Source organism: Carassius gibelio, chromosome B17 (genome assembly GCF_023724105.1).
Source record: "Carassius gibelio isolate Cgi1373 ecotype wild population from Czech Republic chromosome B17, carGib1.2-hapl.c, whole genome shotgun sequence".
NCBI lineage: Eukaryota > Metazoa > Chordata > Actinopteri > Cypriniformes > Cyprinidae > Carassius > Carassius gibelio.
This window is the reverse complement of record NC_068412.1, coordinates 10499615-10519544: the sequence shown is the minus strand read 5'-3', so window position 1 is coordinate 10519544 and position 19930 is coordinate 10499615. Positions and strand designations below refer to the sequence as shown.

Here is a 19930-nt window from a genome sequence, read left to right as displayed (position 1 = left end):
ACATAATTTTTAACAAAAAATAATGGTAAAATATATATTTGGGAGTCTTAGACCTTTCCAACGATATATAGTTTGTCAAAATTAGATTAGATTTGATTGTAATATAGTATAGTCAACGTAGGTGTCCCGTATACGGGACGGGGTGACATTTAACAGGTTAATAATCGCAATTACAGTTTTAAGGGAATAATCACCAATTTAGATTTGTCACAATCGTGCAGCTGTAGTTGGGATTGACTTTAGAGTTGTTCACAGTGTTAAAGAGATGGATTCTCATGCTGAACATGGCCAAAGTTGAAATTTTTTTTTTAGAAAAATGACTGAGAATTTCTGTGCCGAAAATCTTACTTCCTGGTTGGTACACGTTTTGGCTGTTTTTTTTAGATCGTGGATCTAATGACGTAGACGAAAACGGAAGTCCTTTTATGAGTATTTCTCCCGGAAAGCACGTCCGCGCACACATTGCACGAATGTTTTATAAACTAGGCCCAAGTCGACGCTGGATTTGCACATCGTTTGCTATTAAAACATGGAGTAAGCACATTTGTGTAAGGACAATTGCATCAGATTTCTGTATTTTGTTGGAAATCAGCACATAAGCGAATATATGTTAATGGAAACTACACGAAACATCTGTATTATAACTCCGCCCATGGCAGAGTTATCGGAATCGGAAAGCTGTATTTTTCTTTTATAAATATTATAAAACGAAATACTTTTTGGATGTATTAAGGATGCAGTACTACTCTATAGGTACTCAAGATTAACATGAGATAAGGTGAAACTGTGTTTATGTACCCTTTAAAATGTGACCTTTGACACCATTATAAAAATTATTTTCAAAAACCATCAGTGAGATCGATACCAACACTAGATACTAACACCAACCACACTATTGAATACCAATAATCAGTGGTAAATATCTATACTGTTGCATAATCAGAATCAATATTAGTGAGAATATACCATTCATGAATAGAACTAATCAATTTGTTGTCTTCCACATTCCATCAATTTGGATTGATTTGCAGAAGCATTCTATTTGCGCTTAACTGAAATCTGAGATGAACTGATGTTGTCTCTTTTTGCAGTGTTTTCTCTCTTGGCTATAAACTACATTGTTTCTGAGTGTCAACAGTGATCCCAGCCACTGTGTTCAGAAATGACCCATAAGGCCATTGAGATAAGCGGGGCAGCTGTAAACTGGTCTTTTATGGTCATGTGAACAATGACACACATTTCTAAAAGTCGAACAATGTCAAACATTTCTAAAAAAGATCTATAAACTGGAAAATGGTTGTTGACATGAAGGGTAAAATAACACACATTGTCTGAGCATGTTCATGCAGCAGCAGCACAGGAAGTGAGTGTGATAAAGGAAGATGCATATGATTTTAGTGATTAATTAGTGGTGTTTGCTAAGGCAAGTCTTGCTATTCCTACTGCTTGTACGGTTTTATCACCCATAAGCCTGATTTAAACTTTGGTGCATTTTTGTTCCACCCTGTTTATCCTAGAAACATGAATAATAGCTGAAATCATGAGGCTTATTATGGGGAGTTGTGCTGGCTTTGCTTAGCCTTAAGACGTACATTTTTTGCCTTATGAACAATAAGATTCGCAACCAGATAAATGAAAGCTGAGCCATGTCAGAACCTTGAACCAACTGCATTGGAGAATAGAGAGTGGAAAGTTTCCCAAGCAATATGAATGCCAGCAAGAATATTTCAAATTGAAAAATCGTCTAGACTGTTTATCTAGTCACATAAAGTACTAAGCATTGGTTGCTTCTCATGTCTGAGAAAATGCAGGTTAAATTCCAAATCACCCCAACCAGGAGCTGGCACCAGTACCATTTTTGTGGAAAAGAGGTGTCAGAACATCTTGACCCTGGAAACCACCCAAGACACGCAGGCATTGTGGAGCCACGTTTTGCACAAGTTGGCATCACTCATATTTACCTGAGATGCAATATTTTAAAACCAGATTTTTCAAGATTGTGGGAATGATTAAAGATGGTCTTAACTGGTTGTCTTTGGGCATGTAATCACTCTGTTTCTGGCACATGGACTACTGCAGCATGGGTAGATCAAAAACAACATCCTCTTAAGTCTGGATCCCACGGATCAATGATAGACACTGGAAGGTTTCTAATGATTTGTGATCTAAACTCTGTAAATATTTGCACTCAAGGCGAATGTGTATCTCGTGTTTGGTTATGAAAGAGATTCCAGTGCCAAATGCCAATATGATACATTCTCCCAGCTTAGCCTAGATTTAGGTTTAAGCCTAAACATTAACACTGGTTGATTTAATCTACACTGATAAGATTTGCCCCTAGTTTTATTAAGGAATTGAAAATGTATAATAATCTGTTTTGACTGTAGGTTGGGATTCACAGTCCTGATGTCACACTTTCTGCTCTCCCAATTAGATTAGCCCTAAAATGACTCAGTGTTTGCTAACCAGAAAGCATCCCACCACAGAGATCAGGGCTACAGACAGTGGGAACAATGGACCTCTGGGGGAGGGGAGGGGAGGGATAGTATGTTGGTTCCTCCCTGCCTATTGTCTGGAGAGCAAGAGTACTCTTCTCAGAGCTTGAACATGAGATATTTGGCCTTGCAGGTCCCCTGATCTGCCCAGGGCCCATGCCTAATGAAACGCACTGGACTGAAAAAATGCATAATATCATGTTAAAATATCCAGCCAAAGCTGTTTTGTTTTAGAATTTGGATCTCATTGGTTCATTTGAAAATGTTTCAAACAGCTAAAAGTTTGTCTTAGACAATGACTTAACAACTGTTTTTTTTTTTTAGGTTTGAGGGCTGCCCCCTTCACCCGCTCTTTTTAGACAGATTAACAGTATGACTATTCTCCACTGGTCTGTATGTGGTTGCGTTCCTCAGTTCCACATGCAACATTGTAAAAGCAAAACCCCCGCTTTATTATTGATGCATTTACAATCTTCACGGTTTGATTCAGTTCGATGCCATAGCTGCCTTAAAGGATGTGGTTAAGACTCATTCGTAGAATTTGTGAATAACCCTCACGCAAGCCCTGTAAACTGGTGTTCCTCACAAACTTGGCGGGTTTTTACAGGTTTCACTGTGGCTCTGAAAGAAGGGAGGTGGTGTCTCTTTGAGTTAGCCTGCTTGCACTTTGTTCTACTGTTCGCTTGTGTACAGTGGAGATGACATGGCCGTTCCCAGAGGTGTACAGTTTCCCTTTTGCCATATGCGTGAGCAGCCCTAGAGGCATCTTTGAATTACACTGTTTAATTTCTGTATTATGTGCTTCACTTAAGTATTTTTCTCAGACGCACATGAACATCAACTCTCTCTTGTTCATTACATTTATAAGGCATGTGTGTTTGTAACTGAACACAGGAAACCCCCTCCAGAGGCCGGCTGCTGTGGAAAGCCCAAAAACAAAGCCTTCTGTACTGCTTTAAAGATGGCTTCTTTACTTTTTCTCTTTATTTTATTCTCATACCCTCTCCATCCCATTCTCTGACTATTTCTCTTCTCACAAAGTACACAAAAAGTGTCAGTCTCTTGTTCAATTACTTGCCCAAAGATTTCCAAGCTAGTAGAGAGGAAAATTTGCTACAGCAGACTTTGGCATAGCATGTTTTCACGTGTTTAGTGAGATCATAAGTTCACTCCCTGTGCAAAAATATGGAGACTGGGTTTAGGAAAGGCTGTAATATAAAATCTGAATGAGGTAACTCTGGCAAATAGTTATGATTGTGCCTTTAAGGATTTCTGGGAATTTCCTACATGGAAGTTGTAATTATGATATGCATTTTTCATGCTAGTGTTGCAAAATGAAGAGCTGTTCTAACCAGATGCAAAAAGATTCTGGCAACAAGCAGTTGGTTTGTTCCAATGGAACGCAGAAATGGGGAATGACACAATTGCAGTTTTCCACGAAAATATATACCTTCTGTTTGCACAGTTTCTTAAGTGTAAATTGTACTTTGAATTCCAATACCTCTATGATGCTTTCACTACACAGCATGCATGATGTTAGGTGTGTAATTGACACTTAATCTGTGTGTGTTATCATTAATTTGCCACCGCAGAGAATGATGGGAAATGTAGGTATGTGACAAACTGGCTAAATAAGTAGAATTTTCTTCTGGGTATTTATCATCAACAGTAAACAAAAAGTTAATCATTCTGACAAGACAACAAGTCAACAACCCCAAGTTTTGAACCCTACTTTTTTGTTGCCATTATACATTATGCGTCATCATCCTGTTGTTGTTTATAGACATAGTGCACTGTTCATATGATGTTTTTTTGTATAAATGAGGTCATGGCGGACCCTGTATTGTTTTAAGGCAGATCTTTGTTTCTGTGTCTCTATTGTTGGTCCTTGTTTTTGCTCCAGATAACTCCAGACTGAAGGTTTCTCAATTTATTAGCTGCCATATGGAGCAGTTCTAGCCTTTCACGTGTCTTTGATGGACATCTGTTGCTTCCAAATGTGACACATGTAGCAAACATCGCAACTGTGGGCTTCTGGTCAAAGATCAAGCTGTCTTTAAAAGGTAATGATTGAACCCCTATCACCCCACCACCACCACCACCAACCAAAGATCCTCTTGGTCAAGCCAAGAAGTCCCTTTTTCCTCCGGTGGGGTGTATTGTTAGTCTAGGCTGCTTGGAGACAGGGATCCCAGCATCTGAACATCTACACTGATTTGGTCCAGCTGCTGTGGTGGTCACTCTACCTCTCTGGAATGGGACAGAAGTGGGGGGAGGTTCCACTATAGGCTGCTTTTATTTAATGGAGAATTGGGGAAAAGAGGGTGGTGGTATGGCACTCTTGGTCAATTAGAGTTGCCAGGGAGTCTGGAATGCCCCTTTCTCTCCCTTCTGTCTCTGCTGTTGCCCTCCGAGTCATTAAGAAGTGAAAGCTGGTGTGTCCACACATACAGAGCCTGTAGGAATTAGGTTTCCATTTCTAAGCCACTTTTGTTTTGTACAAGGATTTAAGGGTTTTATTCTGAAGTTCTGTTTTCTTGGGTTTTAAAAAGTTACCTACCTGAATTCACTATGTGTCCATTATGCTTTGCTGTTCTTTGTGATTTTACAGTGCTTTGTGGAGGTATCAGAGGCTGTACGATTTTCGGTAGCAGGAAGTGGTGACATGGCCTCTGACTGATGTGTCACATGTCAGCAGTACTCGCCTAGACTCTTGCCCACTTGTTAGCTGCTGATATTAATGCTCCTCTGTTTGGACACCAGTGATTTTTTTGGTCTTTATGTGGTTTCCAGCTTTTATGAGTCCCCACATTCTTCCAATAGAAGGTTGAATAGGGACTCAAATTGCATATCCTATATCAGAAACAATGTGACTGGAACTGCTGTATTGTGTGTTGGGGGGAAAGAACTAAAGGTTCAGTTCTAAACATGAAGAACAACAGAATTCCTTTGAAATGTCCTTTAGAGGGATGCACAAATTGCTGGTTATTGGTCAGTGTTAAATTAGAAATGAAACACTGCAAACTATAAATTAGTTATTTTTAATGGTTCAAGTTGGCATATACTGAATAAAAGTATGGATATTAAATTTCAGATTTTCTAAAGATTACATTTACATATTCAAATGATTAATGTTTTTAATTATAAAAGCTGGCCCGATGTGAAAAATGATTGTCATACATCTAATTGTGATTGATTTATCAATATATGATTCATTTTTTGACCTGATAATAAAATGATCTTCTGGTAAAAATGCCAGACTTCTTTCTGGTGATGTATCTGTTGACTTAAATCTCTAATATCAGTTTATAACCAATATGAAACCAAATTGTGCATCCTATCTCGTATGGTGTAGTTGCTTAGTTTTAAAATATTTTTTTACATCAATATATTTATATCTGTGCATAGTATTTCGATGCGTTTAGCTTTCATGGCATTCTGACCATATAAAGAGCTGTTTAGGGTCTAATGTTGCCTGCTGTGTTTGGACAGGGACTCTGTGGATTGGGCTTTTTTTATATATCTGGCTAACAACATGTGAGTGTGTGTTCATGTACACAACTGTGGTCAGCGTGTGGTTTATTCCACACTAGAGTGAATATAGAACACTGGGCCACAGAGTAGAGACAGAAATGGGGCCACAATTTTGGTGAAATTGACCTTCACTTTCAATAACAGGCATAAATAGACATAGACACTTTCTATATGAGCATGTTCAGCACAGCCCTGGGTGAACATGTGGCATGACCTGGTCTGGTGAATTAGATATTGATCATTTGTGGGTTTCTCCATTGCATATTCAATGAAGAACCCTCAGGCACAACTGCAATATGGGTCGCTGTAACATAGAAGATTTTATCTTGACCATGACCATTGATCAGCCCCTTTTTGGAAAGAGTATAGTCTACTGGTGGCAATTATTACTAGCCTATGTGTTTGCCTCCGTTTTCTCCAGTGTAAGATTTTCACTTTTTCCCAGTTGCAAAGACACATTTACTGGAAGCACAACTTATCTGTGCAGACATTTTTTAATAATTTTAATAAACCATAACAGTATTCACATACACTGAAAATTTAACAATATGATGATTCATTTATTAACATAATGAGTTTTTACATTTTTGAAGAACAGTTTCATGCATTTTGAGATACATTTTCAATAAAGCGTATTTGTAGTAATATAGTAGTTCTGAATATACTGTGTTTGTAGTTATAATTGCACCTTTTTCAAAGATTCTTCACTACATGATTATTGTGGCCAAAGGAATTAACGATTCTGATACTATCACTACCTGTAGAAATGAAAAAATAAGTTATCAGTCAAAGCTAACAGAATATTTACAGTGTTATCACATATGAAAACAATCATTCATTCAGTTCTTTTTTTTTTTTTTTTTTATAAATATAATGTTTATCACTAACATTTGTTTTCATATAAAATAACACACAATTAAAATGTAAACAAATAAAAATAAAACTCTCAATGTTAATTCCTTTTAATTAAAAAAAAATATGAAACCCATGAAAGCATTGCAATTATTATTGAATGGTTGCACTGTTATGCTGCAAAAAGCAGGATTTGTTCAGATTTACAAAATAAATAAAAACAGATTTTCAACCTGAAACCAAGTTTATGGTTTAGTGAAATAAGCCTTCCGTGTAAGTATGTTTATTGTCCAGTAGCAGGGACCGTCTCTAAGATTCTCCATTTTCTCGTGTGAAGCACTCTTGTGTTTCCTCATTCCCGTCTCTGTGTTGGCTGCAGTCTCAGAATGGAACACAATGGCACTGAATACTGTTACTCACCTCTATTCATCTGAGCTTGGCCTATTCTAGTCATGTTTGTGTCGTGATAAACACTCTGAATTTATACCATCAATCCAAATATTTAGTTTTTTAATAGTTTTTTAATCCAAAATAACATCTGATATGGTCTTATTCAGCAGACGAGAATCTGTTAATGAAGCTTGATGTTCTCTGAGGCACTAAGCTTTGCTGCTCCACAGAAGTCAGTAGAAGAAGCGTGATTGGCAGTAGTTTGTCGATGCCAGAGCTCCATCACTGCTGTGCTATTGATTATTACTACTGGAGAGCAGTCCCTTTGCTGTCCCCCCCCCCCCCCCCCCCCCACAGCCCTTTTCTTCTTCCATCCTTTCATCTCGGATGAAGAGCTCTCTTTATCTTTGTTTATTCATCAATACATTCCCAGATTTCATGGGCTGAGTCCTTTTAAGAATTGCACTAAATGTCTAATATTTTTGATAATTACTCTAAAATACACACAGCCATTTTTTTCCATAATGCTCATATGCTTAGCGAGCCGACTTTTATTTTAACAAATTTTTTTTGATGCTGTGTAATTATTATTTAAATGAGCCCTGATTTCTGTGTTAATAAATCTAAATTTTTAGCATCATTATTACAGCAGCCTTCAGTGTCACATGATCCTTCAGTAATCATTCTCTTATGCTGATGCTTAAAGAAAGTGTCTCTTCACAGAATAGAATAGAAAGTTAAAAAGAGCAGTACTTATTTTAAATTGATTCCTTATGACAATGTAAAAGGTTTGACTGTCATTTTTGAGCAATTTAATGCATTTTCGCTGAATAAAATTATCAGTTTCTTAAAAAAAATCATTAATCCAAGCCTTTTTACAGTACGCATAAAACATAATGGGACAGTTCACCCAAAAATGAAAATTACCTCATGATTTATTTACCCTCAAGCCATCCTAGGTGTTTATGACTTTCCTCTTTCAGACGAATCCAATCGGTGTTGCATTAAAAAAATGGCCTGACTCTTCCAGTCTTTATAATGTCAGTGAATAGAGGTTGAGATTTTGAAGCACTCAAAAATGCATCAATCAATCATAAACATTTTACACAAGACTCTGAGGATTTATGAAGGCCTGGCCTACTGAAGTGAATCAATGCATTTGTGCAAGAAATATGGAAATATTCATGTTTAAAACTTTAGTGACCATAATCTCTTGCTAACTGTTGTATGCACGTTCATTAGAGAGTGGCATCCAGCGGACGATGTAGAATGTAGGCCTAGCCTATATTTATTTTTCTGTAAAATAACATGCACTGATGGAACATGGACGTGTGTTGACCGCACTGGCCTGTAATGCTGAACCCAGCAGGGGTCGGGCAGATACCAGTGTGTACCTCAGTGAAAACAGCCCCAGAGCCAGAGATCTCCTGTCCTACTTTACCGTTCAGGCATTGTTCCACACAGCAACAGAGGAAATGACCTCAGGAAAATGTCTATTCTGACCAGTTGCACAATGACTTCATGAGACACATGCCAAACCACCATTTTTTGTGGATGTTACTGTGGCGTAATAAAGCATGAAGGTGCTGAGGTTACCTCGGTTGTCCTGATTTTACAGTGGAAAATGCCACTTGAATACTGAGTGAGGTTTAGGAGGCCGGCAAAACCAACACTCCCATATTTCTTCATTGTGAAATCAATATTGGCTCTTTTTGCTTTGAGTTTCCTCCATCTTATAAAAATTGTTGTGTTCCTTTAATAGTCATTTTGTTTTCAAAAGGCTCTAGAGCGAATATGGGAGTCTTTTAACACGCCTAGATGGCATTGTGATATGGACACATGCCCATCAATAATTTACTTTGGCAGGTAGTTCTCAGTAATGATGCAATTGCAGGCCCAGGCCCGTGTTGTCTTATTATCTGCTATGATGAAAAGTTATTTTGTGGTGACATTACATTCCATGCAACAATTCTTCCCTGTTTTGTTGTGTGTCTTAGTAGTTTCTATAGTTGTAATGTATCTGAAATGGTGTAGGCACCTTAAGTTCCCTAAGCCCGTCTCTGTCAGACAAGAAGTGTTAACTGATCCTTCATCGCTTTTTCCATCCTCAGCTGAAACCAGATACTAATGCTGGCACGAAAGCCTCCTCGTCTTGCATATGACTCAAATTCAGTAATTAGCCTGGTTGAATTTAGCAGCGCAGAAATGATCAGGTTAACTGGCAATTAAAGAATGAGGTGTTTATGGAGAGAATGCTTAGCGTGACACTACCGTACACGCCCCATCGCCGTGCAGCTGTCGAATCAAACTCCGTAAACCGAATTTTCCCCCTCTCAGGTTGAAACGTGCTCATTTCTGTAATTATACACCGCAGACTGGCTGTCAGTCATAAACACTTAGGTTCCTTCCCAGAGTGCTTTGCTTGTTCCATTGTGCATTGTGCAGACCACTCAGAAGTGGTCTTGCATCAGTGGTCATGAAAATACAGGTATGACAAGACTGCTCAAGTGGATTTTAAGGTTTGTCTTGCTTTTAGTGAAAAGAAATAAACCTTTTTTTTCATGCTTATATGCAAAGAGCAAGGGTAGCTGATGTAACGGCAATGTATAAATGCATTGCAATATAATAGATTTGGAATAGAGTGACTTTCTGTAGTAGTTCACCAAAAAGGAAAAGTCTCAACCAAATGTTACTACAAAGCCGTATGACTTTATTTCTTTTGTATACATTAAAAAGAGAAGTTTAGCAGAATGTTGATGCTGCTCATTTCCAAACAATGTTGAACAGAAAGTTGCTTGGTTTGTAAGTGATTTATGAAATAAAATAAAATACAAAATAATACAATAAAATTGCCCACAATATTTTGCCGGAAGTAAATGATGACAAATTTCACAAACATTTTGCTAATATGACCACACCTTAAGGATGTTATATTGGTACAATATTGTTTTTGTTGAACACTGGAAATTTGATGTTGGATATATTTTTGTCCAGTATTTTATATTTAATTGTATATGCTCATGTGCATGTTTTTTGTGGGGTTTTTTTTGCCATCACCTGTCTTCTAATTCTCAAAAAGTTAATAGTTCATATTAATATTAATGTAATATTGACTTATTGACACTAATAATTTAATACGACCAATTACAGTAACATTTAAATAACTGATCATATTTTTTTATTTAAACAAGAACATTTTACAGAATTGTAATATTGCTCAGTTATAATCTTGAATAATAAAAAAAAAATATCATTTATATTGGCAAAACTAGCAGACTAGCTACTGATTATTTAAAGTCTTCTTAATTTAAGCCACTATTCTCTGAAAATGCCTCTATCGTAGTTTACAAATACCATTTCTGCTTGCATATATTTAAATGAAGCATGAAGATGGTTTGTACCTATTATGATGTCCATAATATCAGAAGATACAAGTTCTCATGAATCTCATAACAATACAAGTGGTTCGTCAGCCAGTTGACCTGTTTATCACTAGAAAAAATTTATATCAATGTTTTGAAAGTGGCTGAAGCACTCTACATACTTGTGGATGAAGTAGAACATAAAAGAGACGTTTGGGTTTGGTACTTCTGAAGTATTCTCAGTGTTTGTGAAAGAGCATGTGTGAGAAGAAAGGAATGCTCGTAGGCCTCTGTTTTGACAAAGGCAGTGTGGTCTGGCCCCGGTCTCAGCTGGGCCGGCTCTATTATACTGGATGAGGGTCGCGTCTCCGTTGGTCTCTGCACACAAAGACCTCCCCTGGGAGTCACTCCTCTGAGAAGGAGATGGAGTTGTCAGCAGGCGGTCCGGGATTGATGATGCCAAATGGGATAGCACACTTTCTCATTAGCTGTATATATCTTTTTGGGTGAGAGTGTTTGTCCATTTGCCTACAGAAATGCTTCAGGTTTTTTTAAGCTAGGGATGTGCAGAATTACATATTTTAAAGATTGAATAGTTAGTGGGCTGCCTGTCTAATTGGGCCTATAAAATCAGGCTGGTTTACACAAGATTTTTTCATTCAAAAACAGCCAGAAGAACAACAATGGAATGAAAAACAAAAAATTTACTCTACATGGGTTTTTAAAATATTGAATAGTGGGAAAATGTAATATTCAACTAATGTAATGTGTAAAAAAAAAAAGCTTGCTTTCAGAAATTTTTCCGAAAAATAGTTTCTTGTCAGTTGCACAGAAACAATAGGTCAAGTATGTAATTCTGTCAGTGATTTCAGTGCTCTTATCTAAGTGTATTTTGGAATGAAGGGTTTGGTCAACTGGACCTGTTTGGTCTTGTCCTTTGTGTACTTTAGAGTGCTTAGTTACCCTAGAGGCCATTGTGCCTGAAGTCTAGTCCAATTTTACATGGGCAAACCTAGCTCATATTTTGCCCTTGAACTGGAATTTGATGTTTCCCACCCAATACATGTCATATTTGGGACTGCTTATGTTTACCATTTCACGTTTGATTTCCTGCCTGTCTAATTGTAAGTAGGATTTTCCTATTCCTACGTTACCAGAGACCCTGTTTTAGGTCCTTGCCCCAAATATTGACACCTGTCCTTTTCCCAGGCTGGCTGAATCTTGAACCGTGCCATCTTCGCCTCTCACTGTTGTCTTTTTACATGGGTCAATGTTTAGGGTGCCATCACAGTGGTCTACCTGTTTACAGTGAGCATGTTTTCTGTGTTCTCTCAGGAGCATCTTCAGCAGCTCATCCTCATGAACCTGCCCAATGTGCTGGCCATCGCCAAGGACCCGTTATCAGGTATTGCTCATGTTTTGTAAATAAGCCACTAGATCAATCTACAAAACAGGTGTTTTTCCAGAGAACTTTTTAATTTTATCAGACATGTAATGTGTTATGAAAATGCACTAAAAATGTTTTTAATTTATTAAATAGTTCACTGTTTTAAAAGATGGAAATATGATAGTAACAGGGTTGATGCATAACCTGGAGACAGAATGTCATAAGAAAATGAATACTTTTACTTCCATATAATGTTTTCATTAAAACGCACAAGAAGAAATTGGAAAGAAGTGGATCAAGAAAAAAAAAACCTACCTATTAATTGCTTCTTATCATTGATAATTTTTTACACACATATATAAGACAACACTCATTCAGAAGAATCACCATACTTTCAGCATATATGAATTTTCCTTCTATTTGTATCAATTGCTTTATCTTCACTATAGTCACTATAAATCACCTACTACTACGTTATCTGTGCCCCAAAGAAAAACGTACACCCTGCTGAACAAACCTCCACATTCATAACCTCACACACACACACACACTCTCCAGCCTTCATAAACACCCTTCCTTTTGATACGGGGTGTGCGGACAGGGTTCAGGGAAGGAAATGCATGTTGTGGACCTTGTAATGGCAGGAGGAAAGGAGAAAGGCTGGAGGAAGCTTTATGGGACCAAGCCCAGGCCTGAGCGCTGACTTCAGATCCTGCTGTTGACAGTAGAGAACAGCTATGTCAGAAATCATCTCTGGAGAAATCAATCAATTATACAGTTTCTTGTGTCATTATACAAAAAATATGACTGTGTAGAATGCTGGAATGCTTGCTTTCAGAATCAAGTAATTAAATAGGTAAAGCTAAAGAAATGCTGAATTTAACACACTAAATTTGATGTTGATTACTGATAAATTTCAGAATGGGCAAATGTTAGTTGTTTAAAATTTGATGGCGTCATATATATTAAACTTATCTTTTTACTGAAAGGTTTCTATTTAAATTGCTTTCATATTAGGTAACCCTGACACTTCTGCACATCTACTCCAATATATACGGATAACAGGCCTTTGCTATACTGAGGTGTGATTCTGACATTTATAAATGTGCATTGACAAGGTTTTCTTCTCTGCTCATGATTGATCCGTTATAATGCTTCTGCATATACAAAATAACCTTTATGATATCTATTTTTTCTGCTTGTGATTGGTTATCAAAACAGTCTGAGATTCTGTGTTTCTCCTGAGTGCTGTATTAGTTTACGTCAGCACATATTTGGTCAGTAGGCTACTTGTGACCACATTCTGGCCATGTAATGTTGTCAGGAAAAACTGTCTGTATCATGAATTTATTTCCCATTCACAGATGTCAGGAAGGTTTTACATGTTTCAGGATGGGTTTTGTGTGCTTCTTCTCTTGTGTCACCTGTGCAACATTACATTATCTTGTATCTTGCATTATCTTTTTACATTAAGCTTCAGTGGTAATGGACAATAGAGTGTTTTCCCCACGGCTGCTCCTCTGATGTGTGTAAAGGGGGTATGCTGTAGGGTGGGGAGGCTTTGAGCAACAAACGATCGCTAGGGCGACGGCACCCCCACACCCAATCCATTCTCTCCAGAGTATTTATTAGTCTGCCAGACATAAACCAGCTCACCAACACACAGACACAAGCTTCAAATAAGTAATCAAAAATAATGCTGTCTTATAGGGTTTGTGTAATAGTGAAAGAGGTGGTTTGCTTTGTAATGGTGTCCTCAGTTTTATAGAAGATATAGAAGAATACACTGCCTCCGTGTGAAGTCTTGTTTAATTTAATGATTGAAGAAAGAGAATATCCTCTCTTCAAGGTGGGTTCAGGTGAAATTCAATATTTTGTTAATATTCAATCTGCTAGAGCATTATTTAAACAGTGATGACACCGACCCTTTAGTTTTAGTCATTTTAGTACTTAAACCTTGTATATGAGTTGCCAGACAACATTTGTAATTTTTATTAAGTTTAAGTAAATTTTTAGTTGTTTTTGTTATTTATTTTATTTGTTTTATTCCCGTTAACATGAACAGTTTTATTTTTAGCTATCAGTAGCAACAATTAATATCAATCAATATCTAAACAGGGTTGTCATTTAGGAATGTGGGACCATAACAGATGTCTGTATTCACTAGTGGTGTCTGCTTACGTTTTTGTATCCGCTTCCTGTTTTTCAGCTAAACTTAATGCTTATTATTTTTAACTCTGTCATTTTCTGTATAGTATCATATTTTCAGTTCTTGTGATTTCTAACCATTTGATTCCCTCAGGTAAAAGCATGGAGGAGGTGAAGAGACTGCTGTTGCTGATACTGGGCTGTGCTGTTCAGGTAAACTGATTGAACTAGCAGAGTTCCCCAGCCCACATTTTAACACCAGTGCAGGAAATCATATCCATGCCTGGGCATGCCTCTGCTTTTCCAGAGAAAAATGAACACATGCTCATTATGCTACAAAATAAAGCATTCATCAATATATGTCTCTGAGAAGTCAGCGCAGATTATTGGGTTAGATTTGCTGAGATGTTTTTAATGTGTCTCCTCCTTTTCCTGGAGATTGTTCCTCACGTGTCAGTTCTGCACTGGCCTGTTTCTTTAACACTTTTAGCCCCATCACTAGCTGTTTCTGTGAATAGATGATATACAGTTCACAGTGATTTAGAGCCTTAAACTTCACAGCGTAACATTTGCCTGTTGATTTTCTTTCTGTTCAGAGTCTCTTTGAGCTGGTCTAATCCTGCCCCATAGCTTCCTCTCACAGTATTCCAGTCACGAGGCACACAACCCTTCTTTATTCCTTGGTCTTTATTCCGTTTGAAAGTATCTCCGGCAATCTTTTATTCAAAGAGGGGCTCAATCTCTGACTTAATTCCCACTCTTTCATCTGTACCGGCAGTTTAGTTGACTAATCACCATTAAGGCATACTAATGAATTCATGGGCTATGTTGATTTCATTAAAACCCAGAATAGCTTTATGTGATATGGATTGTGCAACATCTGTAGTAGTCTTAAACTGTAACTATACTCTGCTTATTTTTCCTCTTTCCTTTACTTTTACAATTCATCTTTGCCTTTCTTTTTCCTATCCTTTTCTCTTCCCTTACAATTTCCCATTTCCTCTCCCCCCTTCTGCTCCCTCTTCACTTTTTTGTTCTTTTACCTTATCCTTTCCCATCCTTTCCTTTTATCTATCTTTTCCTCATCTACATCCTCCTTCCCTTTCTGGTTCCTTCTTCTTCCCTTTTCCTTTCCCTTTCCCCCATGTATTCTTCTCCCATTTCCTTTCCCTTTCCTTTCCTTTTCTTATCTCTTTCACTTCCCTTTAAATTCCCCTTCCTCTTCCTGTTCGCTTTTCTATTCCTTCTACTTTTCCCTTTTCCATGCTTTCCCATCCCCTTTCTTTTCTCCTCTTTTCCTTTCCTTCTTTCTTAATCCTCCCTTCTTAATTCTTTCATCTTCCTTTTCTTGTTCCTTCCACTTCATCTTCCTCTTTGCTTTCCCCTTTTCCATTCTTTCCTTCCTCCTCGTTTTCCTTATTCATTTCTTTCTTCATCCTTCCTTTTCAATGTTTTCCTCTTCATTTTCCGGTTCCTTCCTCTTCCTCTTTACTTTTCTGTTCGTTCAACTTTCCGGTTTTCCATACTTTCCCTTCCTCTACTTTTTCCTCTTTCCCTTTCCCTTTTTTCTTCCTCCTCCCATTTAATTAATTCTCCTTCCTTTTCCCATGCCTGCCCTTCCTCTTTCTTTTCTGGTTCTTTGCTCATCCTCTTCCTGTTTCTTTTTCCCTTTCTTTCCTCTCCTCATACCTTTCCCCTTCTCTTTCCATCCCTTCCACTTTTCCTCCTTCTCTTTATTTCTCCCAACAGTGTGATCGTAAAGAAGAAATGATTGAGAAGATCAAGCTGCTTGACATTGAAACACAAGCCGCCATCGTGACGCACATTCAAGAAGTGAGCTTCCCTGATTTCGCCCAATAACTTCTTAAGTATATCATATACAGTTTATAGAACTTGTATTTGAGGTGCAAAATCCCTCGTGATTGCAGGTAACTCACAACCATGAGAATGTTCTGGATCTACAGTGGATGGAAGTTGGGGAGATTCCTGCTGAGCAGTTGGACCCTCTGTCTCGGACCATGGCCTTTCACCTACGCAAACTCATAGATGAGCGAGATGAGTCTGCTGAGGTTTGCCGATCAGCAACAGCAATAATCTTTTGTTAGGAAGTAGCACTAAACTTCTTCAAGCCATAGATCATTACTGATTGGATGCTGACTGGTCTGTTTTGTGTCATTAGCTGATCATAGAGCTGACCCAGGAGAGAGACTATCTTCAGTCCCAGCAGCCTTCCAGTCTTTTGGGCTTTCCCAGCCCTGAGCACACATCTCTATCCCCTGTCACACTACTGTCTAAAGAAGATCGACAGCATTTAGCTGTGGAGCTGGCCGACACAAAGGCCAAACTCCGGCGCTCCCGCCAAGAGTTGTGAGTGTGTTCTCTACAGTTTCTACTTTTAGTTTTACCTTGTTTTTATTCAGGTTTCAAACTTCATCTGGACGGCTACCTTCACTGACAGCCTCAGAGCTGTCAAAATAAAATTCCCACTTCTGACTCTTATTGACTGAAAAAAAAAAAACCAAATATGGTCATCCAGTAGTGCAGCCTATCAGTGTTGTAAGTCTTTGCTCTCTACAGGGAGGAGAAGACTGAGCAGTTGATTGATGGCAAGAACGAGATTGAGCGCATGAATGCAGAGATCCAGAAACTCAAGCAGGAGGTATCACATCAAGAATCTTTGTTTTCTTACATTCACTCTTCATAAGGTTTACTCAAACAGGGAAACACTTTACTGAGCTTCGGAAAACTATCATCTGTTGTGTTTGTGTGTTTGAGTAGAACACGCAGTTGATGGCAGAGGCACGTTCAGTGCGGGCGTACCGTGATGAGGTGGATGCTCTGAGGGAGCGTGCTGGAAAAGTGGATCGGCTGGAAACTGAACTGGCTCGCTGCAAAGAGAAGCTAAATGATGTCCATTTCTACAAGACACGCATAGAGGTAACGTCTCTCCAACCTATATTGCATTTCCTTTTTAATGACTTCAGCATTAAGTCAGTCTTCTCTATCATTTTTGATCTTTTCTTTTTGTCCATCCCTTCATCATTTTTTTCTCTTGTCTCTCTTTTGTGAACAGGAGCTAAGAGAGGACAATATGACCTTGCTGGAGACAAAATCCATGCTGGAGGGGCAGCTTGCTGGGGCCAGGGGGCGCTGTGACAAGCTACACGAACTAGAAAAAGAGAACCTTCAGCTGCGCTCTAAACTGCATGATATGGAAATTGTAAGTGTTAATGGAAATTATTTTGGTGTCTGTGTAGAGAAAGTTCATCTTTATGCACCTTACAAATTAAATTGGTTTTGATTCACAATGTGACAACGAAACAATCCTTGATAAATCTTACTGTTTTGTAATGTTGGGGCAATAAATCATGCTGTAGACCTTAGTTGATTCATTTCCAATGTATGTGGTATGTAGCTTTGATACTTGATACATTCTGGTTCTTTGGAACTGACCACAGGAATGCTTTTGTTCCGTCAACTGTGGGTTGAAACATGCATTATGTAATGTCATGCTGACTTATTTTAGTTTAAACAAACTAAAATTAAAAAGGTTGTTCACATTGACCACCAACTTTACCAAACTTTTTCAAAATAATTTTTTAGAAGCCGAATCATTTGAGAAAGGGTCACATTGAATCTCTGAATGAGTACTCTTTCCCAGCACTAAGTATATGGTTTTTCCTGTTTTGTTTGTGGTTTAGGACAGGGACAGTGATAAGAAACGTCTAGAGGAGTTGCTGGAGGAGAACATGTTGCTGGAGATCTCTCAGAAGCAAAGCATGAATGAGTCGGCTCACCTTGGCTGGGAACTGGAGCAATTGTCCAAGAACAATGAGGTCAATGAGGGTGAGTTCCCCACAGTGCTTTTGGACAGAAGCTCAGTTTAAAACCTTTTGAGACATTCTCTTTAGTCTTGAACTTAGAATTTGTGTTTTTAATGCTAACCCAACACAGACTGCCTTAGAAAACACAGAATAAAGAGTTAAATTTGGGTCATGTGCTGATGGCCTATTTTCTGTTTGTTTCTTATTTTAAGAACCCATCCCAATGCAAATATATTGCCAACAGAGATCTTGCCGTTTTGTTCATGCAAAGTGAACAAATGCTAATTTGCTACTAATAAAGCTTTTGAACGTGAAGTCTCTAAAAAATTAAGCAGGCACAAATGGGAGATTTTCAGAGTTGATTAGCAACTTACCGATTAGCGAAGTCTGTGTTGACCTGAGAAAACTGGTTCCTGAAATATCTCTACCCTCAGGCTGTTTGTAAGCCGTTAGGTGTGTATTCGTATTATTTATATGTTAATGCACAGGTGACTTAGCATCTTTCTGCTGGATGTTTGCCACTCAGACTACTCAAATCTCAAATGAGTATAAATACTAACTACATAAATGCAATACAAATATATGCAAAATACAGTAGTCAACATTTGAAGTTGATCAAAATCTTTCATCAAAGTTGTCCTGAAACCTAAAACCAAAATGCCTTCTTGTCTTAGGATAACTTTGATTAACTTTTTTGATCCACTTCAGATGTTGACTACTCTTTAAATAAAGCACATCGGATGCCCGTTTTCCACAAGATGGTATTATTCTTTAGGGTCTTCATGAAAAGTCTATAACATAACATTGGTTCAAATTTTTGTGGTAGTGTAAAACAACACCCTTTTTATCTTGTCAAAAACTGCTCTGTTCACAGTGACCCATTTCAGTGCATGTCCTTTTAAATGATAATGAGCTACTGCTGACCCCGCCCTTCTCTCCCATTCTTACTCATGCAGTTATAACTGGTCAAAAAGTTTAAAATACATTTGTAAATGACTTGTTAGTCATTAACAGTCACCTTTATAAACCCCTATAAACCCCTTAAAAGCACTGCATGGATTTTTTGCATTATAGGGTGGTTGTGTACACAGCACACTGCCAAGACACATTTAAGTTTTAAGAAACAATATAAAGATTATAGTTGATAAATATTTATAGTCAAATATATAGTTGATAATATAAAGAACCTGTTTTTGAGACCTTAAGAGTACAAAAGGTTTGCTAATAACTAATTGAATACCTTTACAGGGGGGTTCAAAATCTCATACTAAGTTAACAACAAGGGATTTTACATCTAACTTAATATACCAATATTTATTTATGATCAGTTATAATAAATTATTGGTAGATCGTGGAGCTGGGGTACTTTTAGTAAAAAGGGCACTATCTTTGGTTGATGCCCCTCATCTAGTCTGGTCAATATGTAATAAAGAGATTTTTGTTCATCCACTACTACAGCCCGTAAGTCATTTGTGTTTGAGCTGAACGAGAGCGCATCCAGCCGACTCTTGAAGCTGGAGAAGGAGAACCAATGTCTTCAAAGCACCATCCAGGAGTTGAGAGAGGCCTCCATTAACATGGAAGAAGGTCAGCAGCACGCACTGGAACTGGAAAGAGAGAATCAGAGCCTCAGCAAGAAGGTACTTTAAGTTTCTGCATTTCCTTTAATTGTTAACTGAGAGCCAGAATATTGAATGCTGATGAGATCTCTTCTGTGTTGTGTGTTTTAGTTGGAGTGTCTGCAATTCCAGTTGGACCAGGAGAAACAGACAACTCAGGACATGGAGAACCTTGGAGAGGAGCTGCTAAAGGAGAAACAGAGACTAGAAAAAACTCTAGAGACAATCCAAGCAGATAAAGAGAGACAGGTAAACGTTTAAAGAAAGAAAGCCCATGATGATCAGAACATTATATGAATTATGCATAAATATATCATTA

The 19930-nt window shown here is 37.9% G+C and overlaps 1 protein-coding gene across 2 annotated transcripts in view; it reads left to right on the top strand.

The window, feature by feature from the left end:
* The window catches only part of ccdc88c (coiled-coil domain containing 88C), a 53136-nt gene that overhangs the window by 8580 nt on the left and 24626 nt on the right, over window positions 1-19930 (top strand). For both annotated transcript variants that reach the window (XM_052580687.1, XM_052580688.1), the window contains exons 4-14: window positions 11969-12038; window positions 14323-14381; window positions 15918-16001; window positions 16097-16237; window positions 16348-16535; window positions 16746-16827; window positions 16947-17105; window positions 17242-17388; window positions 17870-18014; window positions 19451-19632; window positions 19723-19860. In XM_052580687.1, coding sequence (XP_052436647.1) covers window positions 11969-12038; window positions 14323-14381; window positions 15918-16001; window positions 16097-16237; window positions 16348-16535; window positions 16746-16827; window positions 16947-17105; window positions 17242-17388; window positions 17870-18014; window positions 19451-19632; window positions 19723-19860 — 1395 coding nt within the window. The remainder of the gene's footprint in view (window positions 1-11968; window positions 12039-14322; window positions 14382-15917; window positions 16002-16096; window positions 16238-16347; window positions 16536-16745; window positions 16828-16946; window positions 17106-17241; window positions 17389-17869; window positions 18015-19450; window positions 19633-19722; window positions 19861-19930) is intronic.